Source organism: Mobula birostris, chromosome 4 (assembly GCF_030028105.1).
Source record: "Mobula birostris isolate sMobBir1 chromosome 4, sMobBir1.hap1, whole genome shotgun sequence".
NCBI classification, from domain to species: Eukaryota; Metazoa; Chordata; class Chondrichthyes; order Myliobatiformes; family Myliobatidae; genus Mobula; species Mobula birostris.
The window spans coordinates 197,838,759-197,865,650 of NC_092373.1; the positions used below are offsets into that span (position 1 = coordinate 197,838,759).

The following is a 26,892-nucleotide window of genomic DNA, read 5'->3' on the forward strand; positions in this document are numbered from 1 at the left end:
ATAATTCTGCTCACACCATATGACAAAGTTTCCTACCGTAGCCCTGTACTCAGCCTTATCTCCCTCGCTGATGCATCCAACTATGGCAGAGTCATCAGAAAACTTTTGATGATGAGGGTGACACAGGACAGGGTAACTTAGAGATTTATAATGTAAAAACTAATAGTAGACAAGCAACACACATAAAAGTTGCTGGTGAACGCAGCAGGCCAGGCAGCATCTCTAGGAAGAGGTGCAGTCGACGTTTCAGGCCGAGACCCTTCGTCAGGACTAACTGAAGGAAGAATGAGTAAGGGATTTGAAAGTTGGAGGGGGAGGGGGAGATCCAAAATGATAGGAGAAGACAGGAGGGGGAGGGATGGAGCCAAGAGCTGGACAGGTGATAGGCAAAAGGGATACGAGAGGATCATGGGACAGGAGGTCCGGGAAGAAAGACGGGGCGGGGGGGGGACCCAGAGGATGGGCAAGGGCTATATTCAGAGGGACAGAGGGAGAAAAAGGAGAATGAAAGAAAGAATGTGTGTATAAAAATAAGTAACAGATGGGGTACGAGGGGGAGGTGGGGCATTAGCGGAAGTTAGAGAAGTTGATGTTCATGCCATCAGATTGGAGGCTACCCAGATGGAATATAAGGTGTTGTTCCTCCAACCTGAGTGTGGCTTCATCTTTACAGTAGAGGAGGCCATGGATAGACATGTCAGAATGGGAATGGGATGTGGAATTAAAATGTGTGGCCACTGGGAGATCCTGCTTTCTCTGGCGGACAGAGCATAGGTGTTCAGCAAAGCGGTCTCCCAGTCTGCGTCGGGTCTCGCCAATATATAAAAAGCCACATCGGGAGCACCGGACGCAGTATATCACCCCAGTCGACTCACAGGTGAAGTGTTGCCTCACCTGGAAGGACTGTTTGAGGCCCTGAATGGTGGTAAGGGAGGAAGTGTAAGGGCATGTGTAGCACTTGTTCCGCTTACACGGATAAGTGCCAGGAGGGAGATCAGTGGGGAGGGATCGGGGGGACGAATGGACAAGGGAGTTGCGTAGGGAGCGATCCCTGCGGAATGCCGAGAGCGGGTGGGAGGGAAAGGTGTGCTTAGTGGTGGGATCCCATTGGAGGTGGCGGAAGTTACGGAGAATAATATGTTGGACCCGGAGGCTGGTGGGGTGGTGGGTGAGGACCAGGGGAACCCTATTCCTAGTGGGATGGCGGGAGGATGGAGTGAGAGCATATGTACATGAAATGGGGGAGATGCGTTTAAGAGCAGAGTTGATAGTGGAGGAAGGGAAACCCCTTTCTTTAAAAAAGGAAGACATCTCCCTCGTCCTAGAATGAAAAGCCTCATCCTGAGAGCAGATGCGGCAGAGATGGAGGAATTGCGAGAAGGGGATGGCGTTTTTGCAAGAGACAGGGTGAGAAGAGGAATAGTCCAGATAGCTGTGAGAGTCAGTAGGCTTATAGTAGACATCAGTGGATAAGCTGTCTCCAGAGACAGAGACAGAAAGATCTAGAAAGGGGAGGGAGGTGTCGGAAATGGACCAGGTAAACTTGAGGGCAGGGTGAAAGTTGGAGGCAAAGTTAATAAAGTCTTACAGTAGACATCAGTGGATAAGCTGTCTCCTGCCCCACCGAACTCATTTCTGCATACCTTGACACGGTTTTATCCCCCCTTGTTCAATCTCTTCCTACCTATGTTCGTGACACTTCTCACGCTCTTAAACTTTTCTCACGCTCAGCCTCCAACCTGATGGCATGAACATTGACTTCTCTAACTTCCGCTAATGCCCCACCTCCCCCTTGTACCCCATCTGTTACTTATTTTTATACACACATTCTTTCTCTCACTCTCCTTTTTCTCCCTCTGTCCCTCTGACTATACCCCTTGCCCATCCTCTGGGTTTCCTCCCCACCTTGTCTTTCTCCCCGGACCTCCTGTCCCATGATCCTCTCGTATCCCTTTTGCCTATCACCTGTCCAGGTCTTGGCTCCATCCCTCCCCCTCCTGTCTTCTCCTATCATTTTGGATCTCCCCCTCCCCCTCCAACTTTCAAATCCCTTACTCACTCTTCCTTCAGTTAGTCCTGACGAAGGGTCTTGGCCTGAAATGTCGACTGCACCTCTTCCTAGAGATGCTGCTTGGCCTGCTGTGTTCACCAGCTACTTTTATGTGTGTTGCTTGAATTTCCAGCATCTGCAGAATTCCTGTTGTTTGCGTTTTTAAGTAGACAAGCAATATGGCTTAGACCAGAAGTGAATGCAAATTAATTAAATTGGAATTGGACACTGGCTCAGCTTTTTCAGTCATTCCATAAAATGAACTTGAATGGCATTTCAAAGATACTGAACTGAAGCCGGCAAATATCCAACTAAGAATGTATACTGGAGAAAAGGTAACTTCTATGGGAATGACATTAGTAACAGTGAAATACATCAACCAACAAGCCACTTTGGGCTTGTATGTGGTAAAAACAAAAGGGCCAGCATTGGAGGGTCATGAGTGGCTGAGGTAACTACAACTTGATTGGAGATCCATGCACACTTTGTATTCCACATTCCCTGCAAAAGAGTCTACTGAAAACAAATTAAGAAAGGTACTGGATGATGCCACAGCATTGTTCAAGGATGGTATTGGAAAACTTAAACATATCAAGGATAAAATGAAAATGTCGCACCAAGTTTACAAAGCCCATCCGTTTCCTTAGAACATCCATGATGAAGTAGCCAGTGAGCTAGATCACATGGAGGCTGAAAGAATTCTTTCATTGGTTCAGTGGAGCCCATGGGCCCACTAGCCAAGAAGAATGCGTCTGTTGGGATCTGTGGTGATTCTAAGGTTACCATTAACCCTGTACTGAAAGCTGATCAATACCATCTGCCCAGGATAAAGGATATCTTTGCAAACATTTCTGGGGGAAAACACTTCAGCAAAGTGGACTTAGTGGACTTAACTGTGGTCTACCTGCAGATGAAGAAGGAAGGAGAGTCCAAAGTGTTTTTCACTATAAAAAAAACATCAAAAAGGGCTTTATTACTATAATAGGCTTATTTTTGGAGTAGCATGTGCACCTGCACTCGGGCAGAAAGCTGTAGACCAGGTGCTGAAAGGCTGCCCAGGAACACAGGATTACTCGGATAACATCATTGCTACCAGTACGGATGACAAGAAACATCTCCAAAATCTCAAGACAGTATTAAAAATATTAGAAGATTATGGGCTCAGAGCACAATGCAACAAGTGTGAATTCTTTAAACCAAGCATCACTTACTGTGGTCACACCATTGATGTACAAGATTTACACAGGTGTGGTGAGAAAATTCAAACACTGGTGGATGCGCCGAGGCCAAATGACTTGTCACAGTTTTGGTCCTTTTTAGGATTTATCAATTACTATAACATGTTCCTGCCAAACCTGGCTACTGTGCTTCACCCCTTGAACTCATTACCACAGATTGGGAAGAAATGGCAATGGACAAAGCACAGTGAGGTGGCTTTCAAAAAAGAAGCGTGTTCCACCAACAACAGCAGCAGCACAAATGCAAATATGGGCTCTGTTTCAATTACAAGGTCAAATTCAAGAGAACAATTAATCATGGAAATGCTGATGGAGCATCTTGGAGAAAGGAGAAGAAAGGTGCCCAGAGTTGGCAGAACCACTGCCTGCAGTCTGAGAATCAATTCCTGCAATCACCACAGAGATTGTTTCACAACCATAAATCTCAACTATCAAGCAGAGTGATCCCTTTGTCAGGAAAAATGTTATCCCACAAGAGTAAGAAAGCCTCCACAATGAATAAAATCTATAGGCTTGAATGGGTCAAGTAAAAATTACTATACTTTGGGCATCTACATATTTTGTAGTTATATTATACAGTATACCGATATCCAGTACTTTGAAAAAGTCAGCAGCACACATATATAGCTAGGGTGCCTAAGAATTTTTCCTGTATTGCAGTAATTTTAGGTACTGTAATGTTAATATTTCACATGTCCATGACAAGCAAGATACCCATGTAAGCTAGTGTCATTTACCTGCATTTGGTCCATATTTCTCTTAACATTTCTTTCAAAATATCAGACTGTTCTGTGTACCCATTTTCCTGTGCCTATTCGTTTTTAATTACCTTTCCCAGGGAAGAATCTCCGAACATTCACCCCTGTCTTTCCCCCTAATGATTTTACACACCTCTGTAAGGTCATCCCTCAGTTTCCTACACTCCAAGGAATAAATTCCTAGCCTGCCTAACCTCTCCTAACCTCTCCCAACTTCTTCGAAATCTTCTTTCCAGCTAATAAAACAATCCTGATAACAGGGTGACCAAATGTGTCATGAACCACGTGCCCTATTAGCCACAGATGCAAATCTTGCTTGGTGAAGCATCTGTAAAGTGGGGCTGTGTACTGTGCTGTGTAAATTGAGACTGTTGCATCTACTATTGAATTTTGGAAGGGAGGTGTGGCTGTCCTTGCAAAGAAATGCCATGAAGCTAGTTATAGACTTGCACCTTGATGAATGATCCCTCCCATTTATCCAATAATCTCTTTGCTCCCCTATCATTAGGCACGAGGTACTGTAGCATTACAACAAGAACTGTTAGGAAGGGCCTTTCCTTGTCACCACCCAGCCCTCATTACATATGAAGTGCCTATAGTGATATACTATTTATTTTTAAATTTTTTTGTCTAAATGCACCTTATTATTTGTTAATTTATTTGTGATAATATTACTTTATGTGCTGTGTGTAGTTATGTGTACTGTGTTGTGCACTTTGGTCTGGAGGAACGTTGTTTCGTTTGACAGTATACACGTATCAGGTTGAAAGTCCATAGGCTGCACTTGAACCTAAACCTTTACTTTCCATTCCACTTCATCGAGAGCTTGCTGTTGACATGACGCTCATGTTTTGATTGAAGAACTGAGGTAAACTAATGGCTGCTTCTCGTACACATCAGTCACAGTGAGATCTGAGACGTGACCTATTCACTTCGGATTTGCTCTTCATGCCTCAAACTGTCAACCTAGTTTAGTGCACATCAGCGCAGTGATGCAGCGACACAGGAAGACCAAGAGAGACCTCATATCGACATTTGGCAAAGACAGTAGAAGGAGAGGAAAAGAGAAATGAAAAAAGAATAGCAAGGCGAAAAGACAGTAAAAATGAGGGTTATGTGGGAAGGAAGGGTATATCAACTTTAGAGTAGGTTAAAAAGGCCAGCACAACATCTTGGGGCAAAGGACCTTGTAATGTGCTGTAACGTTCTGTGTTCCATGTTTAATAGAATACATAAAGATGAAAACGATTGCATGAATTGATAAATATATTCTAATGTAGCTAAATATAAGTTTGTGCTTTCTGGTTCATGCCTCTGTGCATTCTGTGATGTGCAAAAGGCATTTAGACAAGTACAGTACTGTGCAAAAGTCTTAGGCGCGCGCGTATACACACACACACACACATATATATATATATATATCTGTGTGTGTGTGTGTGTGTGTCTCTCTATGACTTTTGCACAGTACTGTAGTAATTTTATTTATTGCACTGGCTGCTGCTGCTGCAAAAAAGCAACTTTCATGACACATGTGAGTGGTGATAAACCTGATTCTGATATGGGTCTCTATTGTGGACAGAGAGTGGGAAGGAGTGGGAAGGGGTCAGGGAAAAGGAAATCAGGGTTGGGAAGGAGAGAGCTGGAAGCATCAGTGAGATGTTCTGTAATGATCAATAAACCAATTATTTGGAATCAAATAACCTTGCCTTTTGCCTCAAGGCTAGATGTGTCTGCACTCGCACCACCCCTCACCCCAGCATGCCTTCTCTGCCACCTGTTCCACAACCCACCCACAGCACTTCACCCTCTCCATTCCCAACATCCTTTGCTCCCACCACATTTACAAACTCACTCTCCACTCTATGTTGGCAAATAGAGTACTGTGCAAAACCCTAGCTACATGGGGCGGCGTGGTAGCGTAGTGGTTAGCACAATGCTTTACAGTTCTGGTGACCTGAGTTCAATTCCCTCCACTGCCTGTAAGGAGTTTGTACGTTCTCCCTGTGACCACGTGGGTTTCCTCCAGTGCTCTGGTTTCCACCCACAGTCCAAAGACGTATCAGTTGGTATGTTAATTAGTCATTGTAAATTTTCCTGTGATTAGGCTCAGATTAGTTCCCTTTATGCCTTGACTAATCAAGAATCTATCAAACTCTGCCTTAAGGAATTGCCTCCACACCAGCCGTGGCAACGAATTCCACAGATGCACCACCCTCTGGCTAAAGAAATTCCTCCCCATCTCCATTCTAAATGGATGCCCTCTATTCTGAGGCTGTGTCCTCTGGTCCTAGACTCTCCCACCATAGGAAACATCCTCTCCATATCTACTCCATCGAGACCTTTCAACATTTGATAGGCTTCTATGAGGTCCTTTCCCATTCTTCTGAATTCCAGGGAGTACAGGCACAGAACCATCAAGCGCTTTTCATATGATAAGCCTTTCAATTCCGGAATAATTTTTTTCTGAACCTCTTTTCTACCTTCTCCAATGTAAGCACATCCTTTCTTAAATAAGGGGCCCAAAATTGCTCAGAATACTTAATCCAAGTGAGGCCTTGCCAGTGTCTTATAAAGCCTCAACATTACATCCATAGTCTCTTAGTGAACTAAGTTAAATGGTCTACAATTGCTCCTACTTCTTTAGTTCTTTGTCAAACAGAATTCCAAGTGTGGCACATTAGCCTTCATAAGTCAACGTATGGAGTATAAGAGTTGGAATGTTATGTTGAACTTGTATAAGACATTGGTAAGTCCCGTCATCAGGGCTGGAAAGGAAGGGAGAAGAAATCAGAATAAGAAGTTGTGGGGAGTGGATAGAATACCATGGTGACTGGGGAAACTAGTTTCTGCCCCCCTTCCTTTGCAGTCCTGATGAAAAATCTTGGTCTGAAAGATCATCTACTTACTCCTGCCTCCCACACCCATCTACCTTTCAGGTTTAATATCGTTGGCATATGTCATGAAATTTGTTGTTTTGCTGCAGCAGTACATTGGAATATATAACAATAAAATAAACTATAAACAATTGAATATATATATAAAAACTATATCTATATATTTACATTATATATATTAAATTCAATAAGTAGTGTGAAAAGAGACTAAAAATGAAAAATAATGCGGTAGTGCACATGGGTTCATTGCTGATTCACAAATCTGATGGCAGAGGGGAAGAAGCTGTTCTTAAAACATTTAGTGTGTGTCTTCAGGCTCTTGTACCTCCTCCTTGATGGTAGTAAAGAGAAGAGGGTCTGTCTTGGGTGATGGGTGTCCGTAATGATGGATGCTGCCTTTTTGAGGCATCGCCTTTTGACGACGTCCATGCTCTTCATGGTATATGTAGCTATAGAAATTTGCCAAAGTTTCAAAGGTCAAAGATTCATTTGTTATCAAAGTATGTATCTATATACAACTCTGAAATTTGTCTCTGAGATTGTGAGTGTGTTTGGTGATATATAGTGCCCAGTCTCTTCAAACTCCTATTAAAATATAGCTGCTGCCATATGCTCTTCGTAGCTGCATCAATATGTTCCACCCAGGATAGATCTTCAGAGATGTTGACATCCGGGAACTTGAAACTGTTCGTCCTTTCCAATGAGGACCTCTGTGAGTTCCCTTGGCTTCCCCTTCCTGAAGTCCACAATTTCTTGGTCCTACTGACAATGAGTGTAACCAACTGATCTATCTCACTCCTGTATGCCTCCTCGTCACCATCTAAAATTCTGCCAACAATAGCTGTATCATTGGCAAATTTCTAAGTGATGTTTGAACTGTGCCTAGCCACAAAGTCATGGGTGTACAGAGGGTAGGGCAGTGGACTAAGCACAAATCCTTGAGGTGCACCAGTGTTGATTGTCATGTGCCTTGACTTATCACCTTCGAGCGTGTACTTCTTCCCTCACCTTCTTATTCTTGGCTTTTTCCACCTTCTTTTCCAGTCCTGCTGAAGTTTCTCAACTCAAAACACTGAATGTTTATTCATCTGGGCAGATGCTGCCTAAGCTAGAAACATAGAAAAACCTACAGCACAATACAGGCACTTCGGCCCACAATGCTGTGCCAAACATGCACTTATTTTAGAAATTACCTATGGTTACCCATAGCCCTCTATTTTTCTAAGCTCCATGTACCTATCCAGGAGCCTTTTAAAAGACTGTATCATATCCGCCACCGTCACAGGCAGCCCCTTCCATGCCTTCACCACTCTCCCGTCCCATGATCCTCTCATATCCCTTTTACCAATCAACTTTCCAGCTCTTAGCTCCATCCCTCCCCCTCCAATCCTCTCCTATCATTTCGGATCCCCCCTCCCCCTCCCACTTTCAAATCTCTTACTAGCTCTTCTTTCAGTTAGTCCTGACGAAGGGTCTCGGCCTGAAACGTCGACTGTACCTCTTCCTATTGATGCTGCCTGGCCTGCTGCGTTCAGCAGCAATTTTTATGTGTGTTGTTTGAAATCCAGCATCTGCAGATTTCCTCTTGTTTCCAAGTTCATTCAACCTATTCTCATAGGGAACGCTCCCCAATCCAGGCATCATCCTTGTAAATCTCCTCTGTACCCTTTCTATAGTTTCCACATCCTTCCTGTAGTGAGGTGACCAGAACTGAGCACAGTACTCCATGTGGGGTCTAACCAGGGTCCTATATAGCTGTAACATTACCTCTCGGCTCTTAAGCTCAATCCCACAATTGATGAAGGCCAATGCTTCGTATGCTTTCTTAACCACACAGTCAACCTGCGCAGCAGCTTTGAGTGTCCTGTGGACTCAGACCCCAAGATCCCTCTGATCCTGCACGCTGCCAAGAGACTTACCATTAATACTATATTCTGCCATCATATTTGACCTACCAAAATGAACCACCTCACGCTTATCTAGGTTGAACTCCATCTGCCACTTTCCAGCCCAGTTTTGCATCCCATCGATGTCCCGTTCTAACCTCTGACAGCCCTCCACACTGTCCACAGCACCCCCAACCATTGTGTCATCAGCAACTTTACTAACCCATCCCTCCACTTCCTCATCCAGGTCATTTATAAAAATCACGAAGAGAAGGGGTCCCAGAGGCACATCACTGGTCACCGACCTCCATGCAGAATATGACCCATCTGCAACCACACTTTGCTTTCTGTGGGCATGCCAGTTCTGGATTGACAAAATTCAAGGTCCCCTTGAATCACATGCCTCCTTACTTTCTCAATAATGGGGTACCTTAACAAGTGCCATGCTGAAATCCATATACATTACATCTACTGCTCTACTTTCATCAATTTGTTTAGTCACATCCTCAAAAAATTCAATCAGGCTCCTAAGGCACGAACTGTCTTTGACAAAGCCATGCTGACTATTCCTAATCATATTATGCCTCTCCAAATGTTTATAAATCCTGCCTCTCAGGATCTTCTCCAACAACTTACCAACAACTGAAGTAAGACTCACTGGTCTATAATTTCCTGGGCTATCTTTACTCCCTTTCTTGAATAAGGGAACAACATCTGCAACCCTCCAATCCTCCGGAACCTCTCCCGTCCCCACTGATGATGCAAAGATCATTCCCAGAGGATCCTCCCTTGCCTCCCATATTAGCCTGGGGTATATCTTGTCTTGTCCCGGTGACTTATCCAATTTGATGCTTTCCAGAAGCTCCAGCACATCCTCTTAATGGCTATAAACTCAAGCCTTTCAGGCCACTGTAAGTCATCCCTACAATCGCCAAGGTCCTTTTCCATCGTGAGTACTGAAGCAAAGTATTCATTAAGTACCTCTGCGATCTCCTCCAGTTCCATACACACTTTTCCACTGTCACACTTGATTGGTCCTATTCTCTCACATCTTATCCTCTTGCTCTTCACATACTTGTAAAATGCCTTGGGGTTTTATTAATCCTGCTCACCAAGGCCTTCTCATGGCCCCTTCTGGCTCTCCTAATTCCATTCTTAAACTCCTTCTTGCTAGCCTTATAATCTTCTAGATCTCTATCATTACCTAGTTTTTTGAACCTTTCATAAGCTTTTCTTCTTGACTAGATTTTCAACAGCCTTTTTACACCACGGTTCCTGTACCCTACCATCCTTTCTCTGTCTCATTGGAACGTACCTATGCAGGATGTCAAGCAAATATCCCCTGAATATTTTGCCACATTTCTGCCGTATATTTCCCTGAGTACATCTGTTCCCAATTTATACTTCCAAGTTCCTGCCTGATAGCTTCATATTTCCCCTTACTCGAATTAAACACTTTCCTTACTTGTCTGTTCCTATCCCTCTCCAATGCTATGGTAAGGGAGATAGAATTCTGAGTTCCTCCAGCATTTTGTGTGTGTTACTCTAGATTTCCAGCATCTGCAGAATCTCTTGTATTTCCAAATCTCTTGTAATTCCATCCCTGAATGGTGGGATGGGGAAAGAAATGAAGGACAGGTGTGACACCTTCTGTGGTCGCATGAGACAATGGCACAGTCAGCTGGAGGAACACTGTTGGTTGGGCAGCATCTGTGAGGGGGTAAGGAGATGTCAGTGTTTCAGGTTGAAAGCCTGCATCAAGACAATTCCCTTCTCTTCAGTAGTTGGTGCTTGGCACTGCTGAGTTCCTCCAGCAGGTTGTTTGCTCTTCCAGATTCCAGCATCTCTTGTGTATCCAGCCACAAAGGGAGCAGCACATACAAAATGCTGGAGGAACTCAGAAGCTCAGGCAGCATCTATGGAAATGAATAAACAGTCAATGTTTTGGGCCGAGATCCTACATCAGGACTGGAGAAGAAGGGGAAAGACGCTAGAATACAAAGGGGAGAGGGAGGAAATGGAAGGCAATAGGTAAAGCCAGGTGAGTAGGAAAGATAAATGGCTGGGGAGGAAGGAATGAGAGGGATAGAGGGTGGACCACAGGAGAAGGGAACCCAGGGGAAGGTGATAGGCAGGAGAGAAGAGGTACGAGGCCAGAGTGGGGAACAGATGGGAGGGGGAGGCAATTTTTTTTTACCGGAAGGCGAAATCAATAGTCGTGCCATCAGGTTGGAGGCTATCTCGATGGAATATGTTACTCTTCCAACCTGAGGGTGGCATCATCATGACACAGGAGGAGGCCAGAGGTCCAACATGTTGGAACAGTAATGGGAATCGGAATTATAATGTTTGGCCACCGGGAAGTAGCAGAATTAAAATGCTTGGCCACTGGAAGGTGATCCCTTTTGAAACTTGAAAGGGGAAGGGAGGGGAATATGTGTCTGGTAGTGGAATATTGTTGGAGCCAGAGGGGGTTGCGAAGGATGATCCATTGAAAGCAGAGGCACCTAATATAAACTCATTTGGTTTTGTCGCATTAGAGATGTTCCCATGTTCTGTCAATCCCTTCCCCACCTTATCAGCTGCTGAAAACTGACTGGTTTTCTCTCCTTCCACTTCTGACCAAGGGTCTCAGCCCTGCAGTGTTGTTTTCCCTGTGGGTGTCATGGTAGCATACTGTAATTACAGCATCCTGAGTTCAATTCTGCCACTGTCTGTATGCATCCCGTACATTCTTCCCATGATCAGGTGGGATTTGTCCGGGTGCTCCGGTTTCCTCCCACATTCCAAAGACATTCAGTTAGGGTTAGTAAGCATAATATGTTGGTGCCAGAAGCTTGTGACCGCCCCCCCCCAGCACAATCCTTGCTGATTTGAATCAAATGATGCATTTCACTCTTTATTTCAAAGTTTCAATGTACATGTGATAAATAAAGTTAATCCCTTTCCCTTAGATGCTGCCTGACCTGCTGAGTGTTTCTGGCATTTTCTGTTTTTTTATAATTTAATTATTGACGTCTTTGTACCGTACTCTGCAAAAGTCCAAGGCACATGTATAGAGCTAGGGTGCCTAAGTCTTTCGCTCAATACCGTGGTAATTTTATGTATTGCACTGTACTGCTGCCGCTAAAGAAAGCAAATTTCATGATGTATGTGAGTGATGATAAACCTGATTCTGGTATGGCTCTCTATTGTGGACTAAGAATGAGTGGGGGCAGAGAGAGGGGGATCATGGTCGGGAAAAGGGAAGGGAGAGGGGAGGGAGCAGGAAAGATCAGAGGCACATTCTGTAATTATCAATAAACCAATTGTTTGGAATCAAATGATCTTGCCTGGTGTCTCAGGGCTGGGTGTGTCTGCCTCCACAATACCACCCACCCTGGCTCTCCTTTGCCACCTGTCCCACACCCTTCCCATGGCACTCCACCCTTTCTATTCCCAACATCCTTTACTCCCACCAGATTTACAAACTCGCTCTATGCTCCACATTGACAAATATAGTACTGTACAAAAATCTCAGGCACCCCAGCTATATACATGTGCTGGGGACTTTTACACAGTACTATACATCTAATTGACTTATAACTGACTTTCTGTGTTAGATATTAATGACATTGTGGGAATCAAACCCATGACTTTCTGACTGTAATGCTTCTAAGCAGCACTCCAGAACAGCTAAGGGATCAAGTCAGCGTTCTGTTGATTCTTCCCAATAGCGACAATTGTTTAATCATCCTTTGATTGTCAGTGAGCTTTTCAAAGGGAATAGAATTAATTAGGTCTCCAAAAATATATATAATTTCAATGTGCTTGATGTATTTCATTAAGGTTTCTTGGAGCTTGGCTGAATACTGATAAATTGGATTACAGGTGGTTTTTCAAGGTAAACATGACTGAACAAACATGCACATTAATCATCAAGATCCAAGTTTGATTTCCCTTTGGAAAAGAGGGAAAATAAAATCTAATTTAAAAGTAATTCTTCATGTCTTTCTTAGAGTTGGTCTACTTGGGAACAGCTAAGAATGAAATAAATGTATCTGTTTTAATTGATACTTTATTTAACTTTAATATCTTCTGCTGCTTTTATGTTATTTTTCAAGCAAGTTGCTCGAGTAAAAATATGTTTTATAATTTTGCCTGATTTAACATCATACTTGGATTAAGTGCTCAATTTAATTTGGCTTCAGGGTCTTTGGGTTTAACACACCAAGCATCCTAAGGAACCTCTTCTGCACCCTCTCCAAAGCCTCCATATCCTTCCTATAATGGGGGGGGGGGGGACCAAATGTCTGCAAAACTCCAGAACAACACACACAAAATGCTGCGGGAACTCAGCAGGTCAGGCAGCGTCTATGGAAATGAATAAACAGTCGACATTTCAGTCTGAGACCCTTCTTCAGGACGTAAGAAATAGGAGCAGGAGTAGGCCATCTGGCCCGTCGAGCACGTACCGCCATTCAATAAGATCATGGCTGATCTGGCCATGGACTCATCTCCACCTACCTGCCTTTTCCCCGTAATCCTTAATTCCCCTTCCATGCAAAAGTCCATCCAACCTTGTCTTAAAAAATATATTTACTGAGGTAGCTTCCACTGTTTAATTGGGTAGAGAATTCCACAGATTCACCACTCTCTGGGAAAAGCAGTTCCTCCTCATCTTCGTCCTAAAATCTACTCCCCCGAATATTGAGGCTTAGTCCCCTGATTCTAGTCTCACCTAGCAGTGGAAACAGCTTTCCTGTCTCTATTTAGTCTATCCCTTTCATAATTTTGATGACGAGAGGCATTGATCGTGTGGATAGTCAGAGGCTTTCCCCAGGGCTGAAATGGCTAGCACGAGAGGGCACAGTTTTAAGGTGCTTGGAAGTAGATACAGAGGAGATGTCTGGGGTAAGTTTTTTTACACAGAGAGTGGTGAGTGTGTGGAATGGGCTGCCGGCGACGGTGGTGGAGGTGAATACAATAGGGTCTTTTAAGAGTCTCCTGGACAGGTATATGGAGCTCAGAAAAATAGAGAGCTATGGGTAATCCTAGGTAATTTCTTAGGTAAGGACATGTTCAGCACAGCTTTGTGGGCCAAAGGGCCTGTATTGTGCTGTAGGTTTTCTGTGTTCCATGTTTTCTATGTTTTATCTGTTTCTATAAGATCTCTCATTCTTCTGAATTCCTGTAAGTACAGTCCCAGGTGACTCAATCTCTCCTCATAGTCTAACCCTCTCATCTCTGGAATCAACCTGGTGAACCTCTTCTGCACCACCTCCAAAGCCAGTATATCCTTCTTCAAGTAGGGAGACCGGAAATGCATGCAGTACTCCAGGTTATGCATGCAGTACTCCAGTACCCTGTACAGTTGCAGCAAAACCTCCCTGCTCTTAAATTTAATCCCTCCAGCACTTGAGGGTAATATTCCATTTGCCTTCTAGATAGCCTGCTGCACCTGCAAACCAATCTTTTGTGATTCTTGCACAAGCACTCTCAAGTCCCTCTGCACAGCAGAATGCTACAATACTTTTTACCATTTAAATGATAATCTGCTCTTTCATTTTTCCTTCCAAAGTGGATGACCTCACATTTACCAACATTGTACTCCATCTGTCAGACCCTTGCTCACTCACTAAACCTATCTATATCTCTCTGCACACTCTCTGTATCTTCTGCACAATTTGCTTTTCCACTCAATCTGGTATCATCAGCAAACTTAGATACACTACACTCTATCCCCTCTTCCAGATCGTGAATGTATATTGTGAACAGTTGTGGGCCCAGCACCGACCCCTGCGGCACACCGCTCACCACTGATTGCCAACCAGAGTAACACCCATGTATCCCAACTCTCTGTTTTCTATTAGTTAACCAGTCCTCTATCCTCAACTTTATGCATCCTTATCTTATGGATAGCTCTTTTATGTGGCACCTTATGGAATGTCTTCTGGAAATCCAAGTAAATAACATCCATCTATTCCCCTCTATCCACTGCGCTCATTTTATCCTCAAAGAAGGCCAGTAAGTTTGTCAAACAGGACCTGCCTTTGCTGAATCCATGCTGCATCTGCCTGATGGATCCATTTCTTTCCAGATGCCTCACTATTTCTTCCTTAATGACAGCTTCAAGCATTTTCCCAACTACACATGTTAAACTAACTGGCCTATAGTTACCTGTCTTTTGCCTACATCCTTTTTCAAACAGTGGTGTGACATTCGCCATCTTCCAATCTGCCGGGACCTACCCAGAGTCCAGAGAATTTTGGTAAATCATCACCAAAGCTTCTATAACTTCTGCTATTTCCTTCAGTACCCTGAGATACATTCCATTAGGACCAAGGGAGTTGTCTATCTTCAGGCCCACAAGTTTGCTCAGCACTACCTCTTTAGTGATCAAGGACCTCATCTCCCATCGCATCCATAACATATATCTTTGGCATGTTAGATGTGTCCTGCACCATGAAGACTGACACAAAATGGTCACTCATAGCCTCGGCTATTTCCTCATGACGCAATATCAATTCCCCTTTCTCATCCTCCAAGGGACCTGCGTTCACTCTTGCCACTCCAGGACTCCAGATGCAGCTTACCTAGAGTTCTATAAATTTGCAACATTGCAACATGCACTCAGTAGCCACTTTGTTACCCAATAAAGTGGCCACTGAGTGTATGATCATGTTCTTCTGCTGCTGTAGGCTATCCAGTTCAAGATTTGACAAGGTTTCAGAGATGCTCTTCTGCACATCACTGTTGTAATGCATGGATACTTGAGTTACTGTCATCTTCCTATCAGCTGGAATCAGTCTGGCCTCTCTCATTAACAAAGCATTTTCACCCATAGAATTGTTGCTTACTGGATTTGTTTTTGTTTCTTCCATCTTTCTCTGTAAACTCTAAAGACAGTTCTGCAGGAAAGTCCCAGGAGACCAGCAGTTTTTGTGATAATACCATAAGACCAAAAGATATAGGAGCAGAATTAGGCCATTTGGCCCATCAAGTCTGCTCTGCCATTTAATCATGGTTGATTCTTTTCTTTCTCCTCCTCAACCCCAATTTCTCGGCCTTCTCCCTGTAACCTTTCATGCCAGGTCCAATCAAGAATGTATCAATCTCTGCCTTAAATACACCCAACGACCTGGCCTCCACAGCTGCATGTGGCAACAAATTCCACAAATTCACCACCCTCTGGCTAAAGAAATTTCTCCACATCTCTGTTTTTAATGGACGCCCCTCTATCCTGAGGCTGTGCCCTCTTGTCCTAGACTCTCCCGCCATGGGAAACATCCTTCCCACATCTTCTTTGTCTAGGCCTTTCAACATTTGAAAGGTTTCAATGAGATCCCCCCTCATCCTTCTAAATTCCAGCGAGTACAGTCCCAGAGCCATCAAAGGTTTCTCGTATGATAACCCTTTCATTCCTGGAATCATCCTTGTGAATTTCCTCTGGACCGTCTAGAATGCCAGCACATCTCTTCTAAGATGAGGAGCTCAAAGCTGTTCGCAGTACTCAAGGTGAGACCTCACCAGTGCCTTATAAACCTCAGCATCACATCCCTGCTCTTATATTCTAGACCTCTTGAAATGAATGCTAACATTGCATTTGCCTTCCTCGCCACTGACTCAACCTGCAAGTTAACCTTTCGGGTGTTCTGCACAAGGACTCCCTATTCCATTTGCATCTCAGATTTTTGGATTTCTCCCCTTTTAGAAAATAGTCCGCACATTTATTTCTACTACCAAAGTGGATGACCATGCATTTTCCAACATTATATTTCGTTTGCCACCTTCTTGCCCATTCTCCTAATCTGCCTAAGTCCTTCTGCATCCTTCCTGTTTCCTCAACACCACCTGCCCCTCCAACAATCTTCATATCATCTGCAAATTTGACAACATCATCAAAATCATTTATATACAACATAAAAAGAAGTGGTCCCAACACTGACGCCTGCAGAACATCGCTAGTCATCGGCAGCCAAACAAAAAAGGATCCTTTTATTCCCAGTTGCTGCCTTCTTCCAGTCAGCTAATGCTCTAGCCATGTTAGTAACTTTCCTGTATTACCATCGGCTCTTAACTTGGTAAGCAGCCTCATTTGTGGGACCTTGTCAAAGGCCTTCTGAAAGTCCAAATATACAACATCCACTGCATCCCCTTTATCTATACTACTTGTAATAGCCTCAAAGTATTCAAACAGGTTCGTCAGGCAGGGTTTTCCCTTAAGGAAACCATGCTGACTTTGTCCTATCTTGTCCTGTGTCACTAAGCACTCCACCACCTCATCCTTAACAATCGACTCTAACATCTTCCCAATCACTGAGGTCAGGCTAACTGGTCTATAATTTCTTTTCTGCTGCCTTCCTCCTTTCTTAAAGAGTGGAGTGACATTTGCAATGTTCCAGTCCTCTGGCATCATGCCAGAGTCCAGTGATTTTTGAAAGATTGTTTCTAATACCGCCACAATCTCTAACGCTACCTCTTTCAGAACCCTAGGGTGCAGTTCATCTGGTCCGGGTGACTTATGTACTTTTAGGTCTTTCAGCTTTTTGAGATAGCCAAACCACCCCATCTGGCACCAACAAACATTCATTGGTCAAAGTCACGCAGATCACATTTCCTCCCCATTCTGATGTTTGGTCTGAACAACAGAACCTCTTGACTTTGTCTGTATGCTTTTATGCATTGAGTTGTTGCCACAATTGGTTGATTAGATGCAACACACAGAAAATGCTGGAGGAATTCAGTAGGCCAGGCAGCATCCATGGAAAAGAGTAAACAGTTAAAATTTGGTCCAAGGCCCTTCATTGACTCCTGATGAAGGCTCTCAGCCTGAAATGTCAACAGATTACTCTTTTCCATAGATGCTGCCTGACCTACTGATTTCCTTGGCATTTTATGTATGCTGCTTTGGATTTCCAGCATCTGCAGACTTTCTTCTGGCTGTTTAGATATTTGCATTAGTAAACAGCTGTAGAGATGTACCTAATAAAGTGGCCACTGAATGTAACTTTCAGACTCTTGAAGTGTGCCAAATGTTTCCTGTACTATTCTGTCAACCTGCACTTGCTGATTTACACTGGATCCTAGTCCTCTTACAAATTCTGCCCTTGGTTTTCAAAGCCTCATTCAAGCCTCCACAATCTTGAAGTTCCATCAAATCTTTGGTTCATTCTCTTCTACTTTGTTCACTGCTTCCTCCCGCTGCCCGACCTCTGATGCAGTGTCACAGCTCTGACGCTGCCTCACAGTGCCACCATCCCGGGGTCAATCCCGACGTCCAGTGCTGTGTAGAGTTTGCACATTTTGGGCGGCACAGCAGTGTAGTGGTTTAGCGCAACACTTTACAGCCCCATCGGTCACCATTTGGCGTCCAACACTGTCTTTAAGGAGTTGGTGCATTCTCCCTGTGACCTTTTGGGTTTCCTTCCAAAGATGTACGGGTTAGGGTTAGTGAGTTGTGGGCATGCTACATTGGCACCAGAAGCATGGCGCAACACTTGCCTCCCATACATCTTCCGACTGTGCTGATTGTAGATGCAAACAATGCATTTCATTGTATGTGGCAATGTATATATGCAGCACATAAAGCTAATCTACATCTAAATCTAAATGAGGGCCTGGCAAGCTTTTTGGAAAGCCTGGTCAAGTAGACAGTTTCCAAGCTGACTTCCAGGAATTCTACTACAGACTTCACCCCCACAGCCTTGGAGAGGAGTTGTCTGCTTGCACAAGACCTCCCATAGGGATCCCTGCAGGGCGTGGAGTCTGAGCCAGAGTAGGGTCTTTAAGCTTGTCTTATTGGACCAGTATGCCTGTGAGCCTGGACTAGTCTGATCTTGCCAAAGTAAAACTTAATTTCAAAGTATGTAAATGTCACCATATACTTCCTAGAAATTTATTTTCCTGCAGGAAAATAAAGAAATACAGTAGAATTTCTGAAAAGCTCTGCATAAACCAAGACGGACAAATAACCAATGTGCATAAGAAGACAAATTGTGCAAATAAAAAAATACTGAGAATATCAATTCTTTTACAAATAATAAAAAAAATACTGACATGACGTGTATAAAATCAAAGGAGGTATGGATAGGGAGAATGCACACAGACTTCCCCCGCCCAACCCAGGAAAAGGGAATGAAAAGCTAGCATGCATAGGTTTAATATGAGGGGAGAAAAATTGTAAAAGGGATCTGAGGGACAACTTCTTCACACACAAGGTGGTGCGTATATGGAATGAGCATGTATAGAACAACAAAACATTTAAAAGACAGTGGGGCAGGTGCAGGAATAGGAAAGATTTAAAGCAGGGTTTCCCAACCTGGGATCCACAAACCCTTTGGTTAATGGTAGGGCTCCATGGCATAAACAAATTTGGGAACCCCTGGCTTAGAGAGAGATGGGCCAAATGCAGGGAAGTTGGATGAACTTAAATGGGCATCTTGATCAGCATGGATGAGTCAGGCTGAAGGGCCCATTTCAGTGCTGTATTATTCTAATGCGAATGGTTCAAAGGTCAGAATGGCCATCGCATTTGTGGAATGTAATTGAATAAAAAAGCTTGAGTCAGTAGACTGCTTTGATATTTCAATGGTTTAATTCCAAGCATCATTTCAATATCAGAACCCTCCAGGTCCAATGTAATAGGATATTAATCAGAGCAGAACACAATATTTGATATGGAGGCTAGTAAATCATCATGTGACAGGGATAAGGAGTTTAGCTATGACAGAAAGCAGGTGAGCTGGTTCTTCAAAATAACAAATCCAATGTTACAAACACAAGAGATTCTGCAGCTGCTAGAAATCCAGAGCAACACACACAAAATGCCAGAGAAATTCAGCAGGTTAGACAGAAATGGAGGAGAGTAAACCGTCAATGTTTTGGGAGGAGAACCCTTTATCAGATTGGACCAGAAGCTAGAAGAAGAGGGTGGGGACAACAATCCAATGTTATCATTTCAGAAAACTGTAATTTTTAGGATTCTGAATGAATTAGGAAAAATTAATTTTATTTTCATCGCTTAACTTTGCTATCCACAGAATAGTATCTGATCTGCTGTTTATTTCCAGATTGTCTGCCACTACAGGCAGGTTTTTCTGGTAGCCACCCACTTCATTTCTACTTACCATTCCCACTCTGACTTGCCAGTCCATGACCTCTTCTGCTGCCACAATGAGCCCACTCTGAGACTAGAGGAGCAACTCTGTCTCGGTAGCCTCCAACCTGACAGCATGAGCATCGATCTCTCTAACTTTTTGTAATTTCTGCCCCTTCTCGCTTCTGTCTTCTCCATTTCCAATTCTTCCTTTGGCCGCTTTCCGCCTTCCCTTTCTCTCATGGTCCACTCTCCTCTCCAATCAGATTCCTTCTTCAGCCATTTGCCTTTTCCACCCAGCGTATTACTTCATCGCCACCCATGTTTCCCCTGTCCTGCTTTCACATATCATCTGTCAGCTTGTACTCCTCCCCATCTCCTCACCTTCCTATTCTGGCTTCTTCCCATCCTTTCCAAGCCTGATGAAGAATGTCAACTGATTATTCCTTTCCATAGTTGCTGCTTGACCTGCTGAGTTACTCCAGAATTGTTTTGTGGTATTTCCAGGTTTTATTTCTATTGCAGGTTTTCAGCATCTTCTTCCATTAATTTTTGAGTTACTTTCATATTCACTAATTCTCTGTTTCTTCTCTTGGTAATCTAGTGGACGGATGACCAATTTGCCTTGCACATCCAAGACTTCCAGGGCTCACAGACTCAGCGGCAACTGAAGGAGAACCTGTACAATAAAATCATTGACTACCTTGATAAGGGCAAGGTAAGACTCAACCACTCAACGGCACGCTTGGCCAAGACTGGAATACACATCTTGTGGTCTTTGGATGCAACTTTGGGATGCATTTTTTACATTGTCCCATTTTACATTGTGCATTTTACTCTCTCAGGATCTTTAGGAGTAATTTGCAGCCATTGCAATATACATACAGTGGCCGCTTTATTAGGTATGTCCATGATATCCTGCTTCTGTAGCCCATACACTCCATGCTTTGACATGTTGTGCATTCTGAGAAGCTCTTCTGCACACCACTGACATACTGCATTGTTATTTGAGTTACTTTTACATTCTTGTCAGCTTGATCCAGTCTGGTCATTCTCCTCTGACCTCTCTTGTTGAGAAGCTGTTTTCTTCCCCAGAAAAGCCACTCACTGGAAGTTTTTTTTTGTTTTTCGCCCCATTCTCTGTAAGCTCCAGAGATTGTATTGTGCGAAAATCCTAGTAAATCAACAGTTTCTGAGATACTCAAACCAACCTGTCTGGCACCAGCAATCATTCCCCAGTCAAAGACACTTAGATCACATTTCTTCTCCATTCTGAGGTTTGGTCTGAACAACATATCTGACCATTGCTGCATGGTTTTATGCATTGAGTTGCTGCCACATGATTGCTGATTAGACATTTGCATTAATGACCAGATGTACCTAATAAAGTAGCCACTGAGTGTAATTCAGTGTGATATTTTGCAAAGTGGGATTTGTAGCAACTAATTTATACATAGCAATCACCTATAGATTGTAAACTACTCCATTGTCAAAGGGGATAGTAATAGCAGATCTGAATTTGATGAGCTAGTAATCAGAATTCCAGGCCTTTGATCCAGTACTCCGAATTTGAATTTCGAAGATGAATTCAAGTTAAAAACAATTTGAGAATAATGAACTCAAGAAATTCTACAGATGCTGGAAATCCAGAGCAACACATGGAAATATGTTAGAGGAACTCAGTAGGTTAGGTAGAGTCGATGTTTCAGGCCGAGACCCTTCACCAGGACTGGAAAGGAAGGGGGAAGAAGAAGGTGGGGGAGGGGAAATGAAGGTGATAAGTGGAAGTGGTAAAGGGCTGAAGAAAAGGAATCTGATAGGGGAGGAGAATGGATTATGAGAAAAAGGGATGGAGGAGGGGCACCAGAGGAACTGGGAGGGAAAAGAGAAGAAACCATATTAAGAAGGTGTGGAGAGGGTGAGGGGTAAAAGTATCATCTTCCAGCTTCACACTTCATTTCTCCTCCCCCATCCACCCACCTTCCCCTCACCTGGTCTCATCTATCACCTGCCCACTTTCCTGTCTTGATGAAGGGTCTCGGTGATAGGTGAGACCAGGTGGGTGGGTGAGGAGGTATGAAGTGCGACACTGGGATGTGAGAAGTGAAAGAGGCAAAGGGCTGAAGAAGAAGGAATCTATTAGGAGAGGAGAGTGGACCAGAAGGGAAGTAGATGGGACACCAGGGGAAGGTGATGGGCAGGTGAGGAGAAAGGAAGGGAAGATAGTTTTAAATGTGATATAGACAATAGTTAATTTACATATAGCAAACTAGTCCACTGTCAAAGGGTATAATAACAGATGTGAAGCTGATGGGCTGGTAATCAGAATTCAAAGCTATTGATCCAGAACTCTGAATTCAAATCCCATCAAAGTTTCTGAGAAGATGTATTCCAGTTAAAATCAACAGTGGAATGCTGTTGAAAGAAAATATTATCTTCATAAAGGTGCTGATAAAAGTTAGCCACTTGCTCTAAAACAAAACTATCTTTCTATTGATGCTGGAGGAATTCGGCTGGATATGGCAGCATCTATGGAAGGGAATAAACAGTTGATATTTCAGGTCAAGACCCTTCAGTTGGACTGAAAGATGAAGGGGAGATATTCAGTATCACAAGGTGGTGGAGGGAAGGGGTGGAACAAGAGCTGGTGACGGGTGGAAGTGACAAAGGAACAAAGGGATGATGATGATGGAATCCAATGGGAGAGGGTGGTGGAGCATGGAACGAAAAAAGAGAGGCGAAAAAGGGAACCAGAGGCGGGTGGGGAGGGAGTATGTGAGCGATGGGCAGATCGGGGTGCTAGGTGAACTGGTAAATTGATAAATTAGTATTGTCACATGTACTGGGGTACAGTGAATGCTTTGTTTAACATGCCATCCAATACAACAGCGCATTGAGGTAGTACAAGTGAAAGAGAGGAAGTGCAGTGCAGGCAGACAATATGGTACAAGGTCGTAACAAGGTAGATTATGAGGTCAGGAGCCCATGTTATCACACTATAGGGGGAGGTTTGGCGTAGTGGTGTCTCACATGAGGCTGCTTAACAAGATAAAATCCTATGGTGTTACAGGAAAGATACTGGCATGGATAATGGAATGGCTGACAGGCAGGAGGCAGTGAGTGGTAATAAATGGGGCCTTTTCTGGTTGGTTGCCAGTAGCTACTGGTGTTCCTCAGGAGTCAGTATTGGGACCGTTACTTGTCACATTGTTTGCCAATGATTTAGAAAATGAAATTGATGGCTTTGTGGCAAAGTTTGCAGATGAAACGAAGATAGGAGGACGGGTAGGTAGTGCTGAGGAAGCAACGTGATTGCAGCAGGACTTAGACAGATTGGAGGAATGGGCAAAAAAGTGCCAGATGGTATACAGTGTTGGGAAATGTATGATAACGCATTTTGGTAAAAGGAACAGTAGTGTGGACTATTATCTAAATGGGGAGGAAATTCACAGATCAGAGATACAGAGGGACTTAGGAGTCCTCGTGCAAGGCTCCAAGGAGGCTCATTTACAGGTTGAGTCTGTGGTAAAGAAGGCAAATTCAATGTTGGCACTTATTTGAGTGGAATTGAATATAAAAGCAAGGGGATAATGCTGAGCCTTTATAAAATACTAGTCAGGCTGCACTTGGAGTATTGTCAACAGTTTCGGGCCCATATCTCAGAAAGAATGTGTTGTCATTGGAGATAGTCCAGAGGTGATTCATGAGGATGATTCTGGGAATGAAGGGGTTAACATATGAGGAGTGTTCAGCAGTTTTGAGTCTGTACTCACCGGAATTTAGAAGATGCAGGGGAATCATATTTAAACCTACCGAATGTTGAAAGGACTAGATAAAGTGGATGTGGAGAAGATGCTTCTTATGGTGGGGGTACCTGGAACTAGAGGGCACAGCCTCAAAATTGGGGGTGAAGCCTTTTAGATTAGAGGTAAGGAGGGATTTTCTTAGCCAGAGAGTAGTGAATCCATGGAATGCTCAACCACAGATTGCAGCGGAGGCCAAGTCAATGGGTATATTTAAAGTGGAAGTTGATAGTTTCTTGATCAGTCAGGACAACCCAGCATCGGCCATGATGGAATGGGAGAGCAGACACAGTGGGCTGAATGGCCTAACTCTACTCCTGTGTCTGATGGTCTAATCAACCATGTTTGTGTGTCTGGATCACATTGAGTGATGATATCAGTTATTAGAACACAAGAAACAGTTGTCAACAGCAGGATAAATAACAGAAGCATTCACCTCAAAGCAAGTGTCAGCAAAATAGTCATTGGAAAGAGTTCAGTGCTTAAGCCTTTAAATTTCTATATTTAGTTCCCAAAAACTCCTTAAAGGTAATTGAAGGTACTGTATAGGTAAGTACACGTGGGAGATGCTACTACATACAGAGATCACAGGAGCAAATCATTTGCTTTTCTAAGGTCTTAAAATGCTAAACACAATATATCCTTTCTCTCCCTCTGTCCCTCTGACTATATCCCTTGCCCATCCTCTGGGTTTTTCTCCCCTCCCCCGTTTCCTTCTCCCTGGGCCTCCTGTCCCATGATCCTCTCATATCCCTTTTGCCAATCACCTGTCCGGCTCTTGGCTCCATCCCTCCCCCTCCTGTCTTCTCCTATCATTTTGGATCTCCCCCTCCCCCTCTCAAATTTCTTACTAGCTCTTCCTTCAGTTAGTCCTGACGAAGGGTCTCGGCCCGAAACGTCGACTGTACCTCTTCCTCGAGATGCTGCCTGGCCTGCTGTGTTCACCAGCAACTTTGATGTGTGTTGCTTGAATTTCCAGCATCTGCAGAATTCCTCGTGTTTGCATATTATTGTAATAGCTCCTTTATAAATCAGGCCAAAATTGTCCCTGAACTTGAGATTTAGATTTAGATTTGTTTATGAATCACATGTACATCAAAACATACAATGAAGTACTGTACATTATTTGCGTTAACAACCAATGCAAGCTGAGGATATGTTGGAGGCAGTCCACAAGTGTCAGCAGACATTCCAGTGCCAACAGAGCATACCCACAAAGTTCAGCAGAACAGACAAACATGCAACAAGTAACAAAATCAAAACAAACCCTTTCTCAAAGCAACACACTCAAAGTGCCGGAGCAACTCAGCTGGTCAGGTAGCATCGATGGAGATGAGTAAATAGTCAGCATTTCGGGCTGAGACCCTTCATCAGGACTGAGAAGGAAGGGGGTAGATGCCAGAAGAAAATGTTGGTGGGAGGGGAAAGAGGCAAGTTGGAAGGTGATAGGTGAAGCCAGGTGGGTGGGAAAGGGCTGGAGAAGAAAGAATCTGATAGGGAAGGAGGAAGAGAAGTGATAGGCAGGTGAGAAGAAGTAAAAGGACGGGGTGGTAGAATTTGTTTTCCAGAAGTTGACAGTCATGCCATCAGGTTGGAGGGTACACTGACAGAATATAAAGTGTTACTCTTCCACCATGAGGGTGGCCTCACCTTGGCACAAGCCCTCTCTCACCCTCCACCCACGCACAGACTGGCCTCAGGACAGGTCACCTCCAGATCACGTCCCCGAACCCTCAGACATTAGCTCGTCAATTTTATCATCTTTGCCTCCAGCTTCCACCCTGCTGTCAAATTCACTTACTCCATTTCTGATACCTTTCTTCCCTATCTCACTGTCTCCATCTCTGGAGACAAACTGTCCACCAACATTTTTTATAAACCTACTGATTCTCACAGCTATCTTGACTATCTACTTCCCACCATGTTTCCTCTAAAAATGCTATTCCTTTTTCTCAGTTCCTTCATCACTGTTGCATCTGAGACTCTTCTTTCCAGGACATCTGAGATGTCTTCCTTCTTCAATGACCAGGACTTCCCTTCCTCTGCCATTGATTTTGCCCTCACCCACATCTCCTCCATTTCACTGATACCCACATTGACCTTATCTTCCCGCCATCCTAACATGATAGATTTCCTCTTGTCCTTCTGTCCTTACCTACCACCCTATCAGCCTCCACATCCACGTATCATTCTCCACAACTTCCGCTGTCTTCAGCGGGATCCTACCACCAAGCACATTTTTTTCCTAACCTCCAATCTCCACTTTCAACAGTGATCGCTCCCTCAGTGATTCCCTCGTCCATTCGTCTCTCCCTATTAATCTCCCTCCTGGCACGTAACCCTGCGAGAGGTAGAAATGCTACATATGCCAATTCACCACCTCCCTCACCTCCATTCAGGGCCCCAAACTGTGCTACCGAGTGAGGTCCTCTATTGTGTCCAGTGCTCCTGATGCAACCTACTCTACTTCAGTGAGACCCCACGTAAACTGGGGGACCGCATTGTCAAGTAATTCTGCTCCATCCACAATAAGCAGAATTTCTCGGAGGTCAACAGTTTTAATTCCTGACCCCATTCCTGTTTTGACATGGCAGCACACAATGAGGCCACTCTCAGGGTGGAGGAGCAATGCTTCATATTCCATCTAGGTAGCCTCCAACCTGAAAACCTGACTTCTCCTTCCACAATTTTTTCCTCTACCCCTTCCCTCTTCTTCTGTTCCTCACTCTGGCCTCACCTGCCTATCACTTCTTCCTGGTGGCCCTTCCACCTTCCTTTTCTTCCATGGTCTCCACTCTCCTCTCCTGTCAGATTCCTTCTTCTCCAGCCCTTTACCTTCCCACCCTGGCTTCACCTATCACCGTCCAGCTATCCTCCTGCCCTTCCCCCAACCTCTTATTCTGGCATCTTCTCCCTTTCTTTCCAGTCCTGGAGGAGTGTCTCGGCCTGAAACATCGACTGTTTATTCAGTTCCATGGCTGCTGCCTGGCCTGCTGAGTTCCTCCGGCATTTTACGTGTGTTGCTCTCAGACATTAACCCTCTACATTGTGGGAGTTGCTAAAGGAACTAATTTGTTTAATTAGTGTCGCCCCTTTCTTTCTCATTCAGTGAAAATTGCAAGCTGTAAAATATTTGCTTTTATTTTATCATTTGCTGGGGCATGTGTTCTCATCCCTGATCGCCCT

At 44.0% G+C, this 26,892-nt stretch overlaps 1 protein-coding gene across 1 annotated transcript in view; it reads left to right on the forward strand.

Moving 5' to 3' along the window:
* LOC140196859 (dedicator of cytokinesis protein 2-like) overlaps positions 1-26,892 on the forward strand; it is a 1,243,024-nt gene that overhangs the window by 1,122,557 nt on the left and 93,575 nt on the right. The window contains exon 38 of the mRNA XM_072256747.1: positions 20,508-20,621. Coding sequence (XP_072112848.1) covers positions 20,508-20,621 — 114 coding nt within the window. The remainder of the gene's footprint in view (positions 1-20,507; positions 20,622-26,892) is intronic.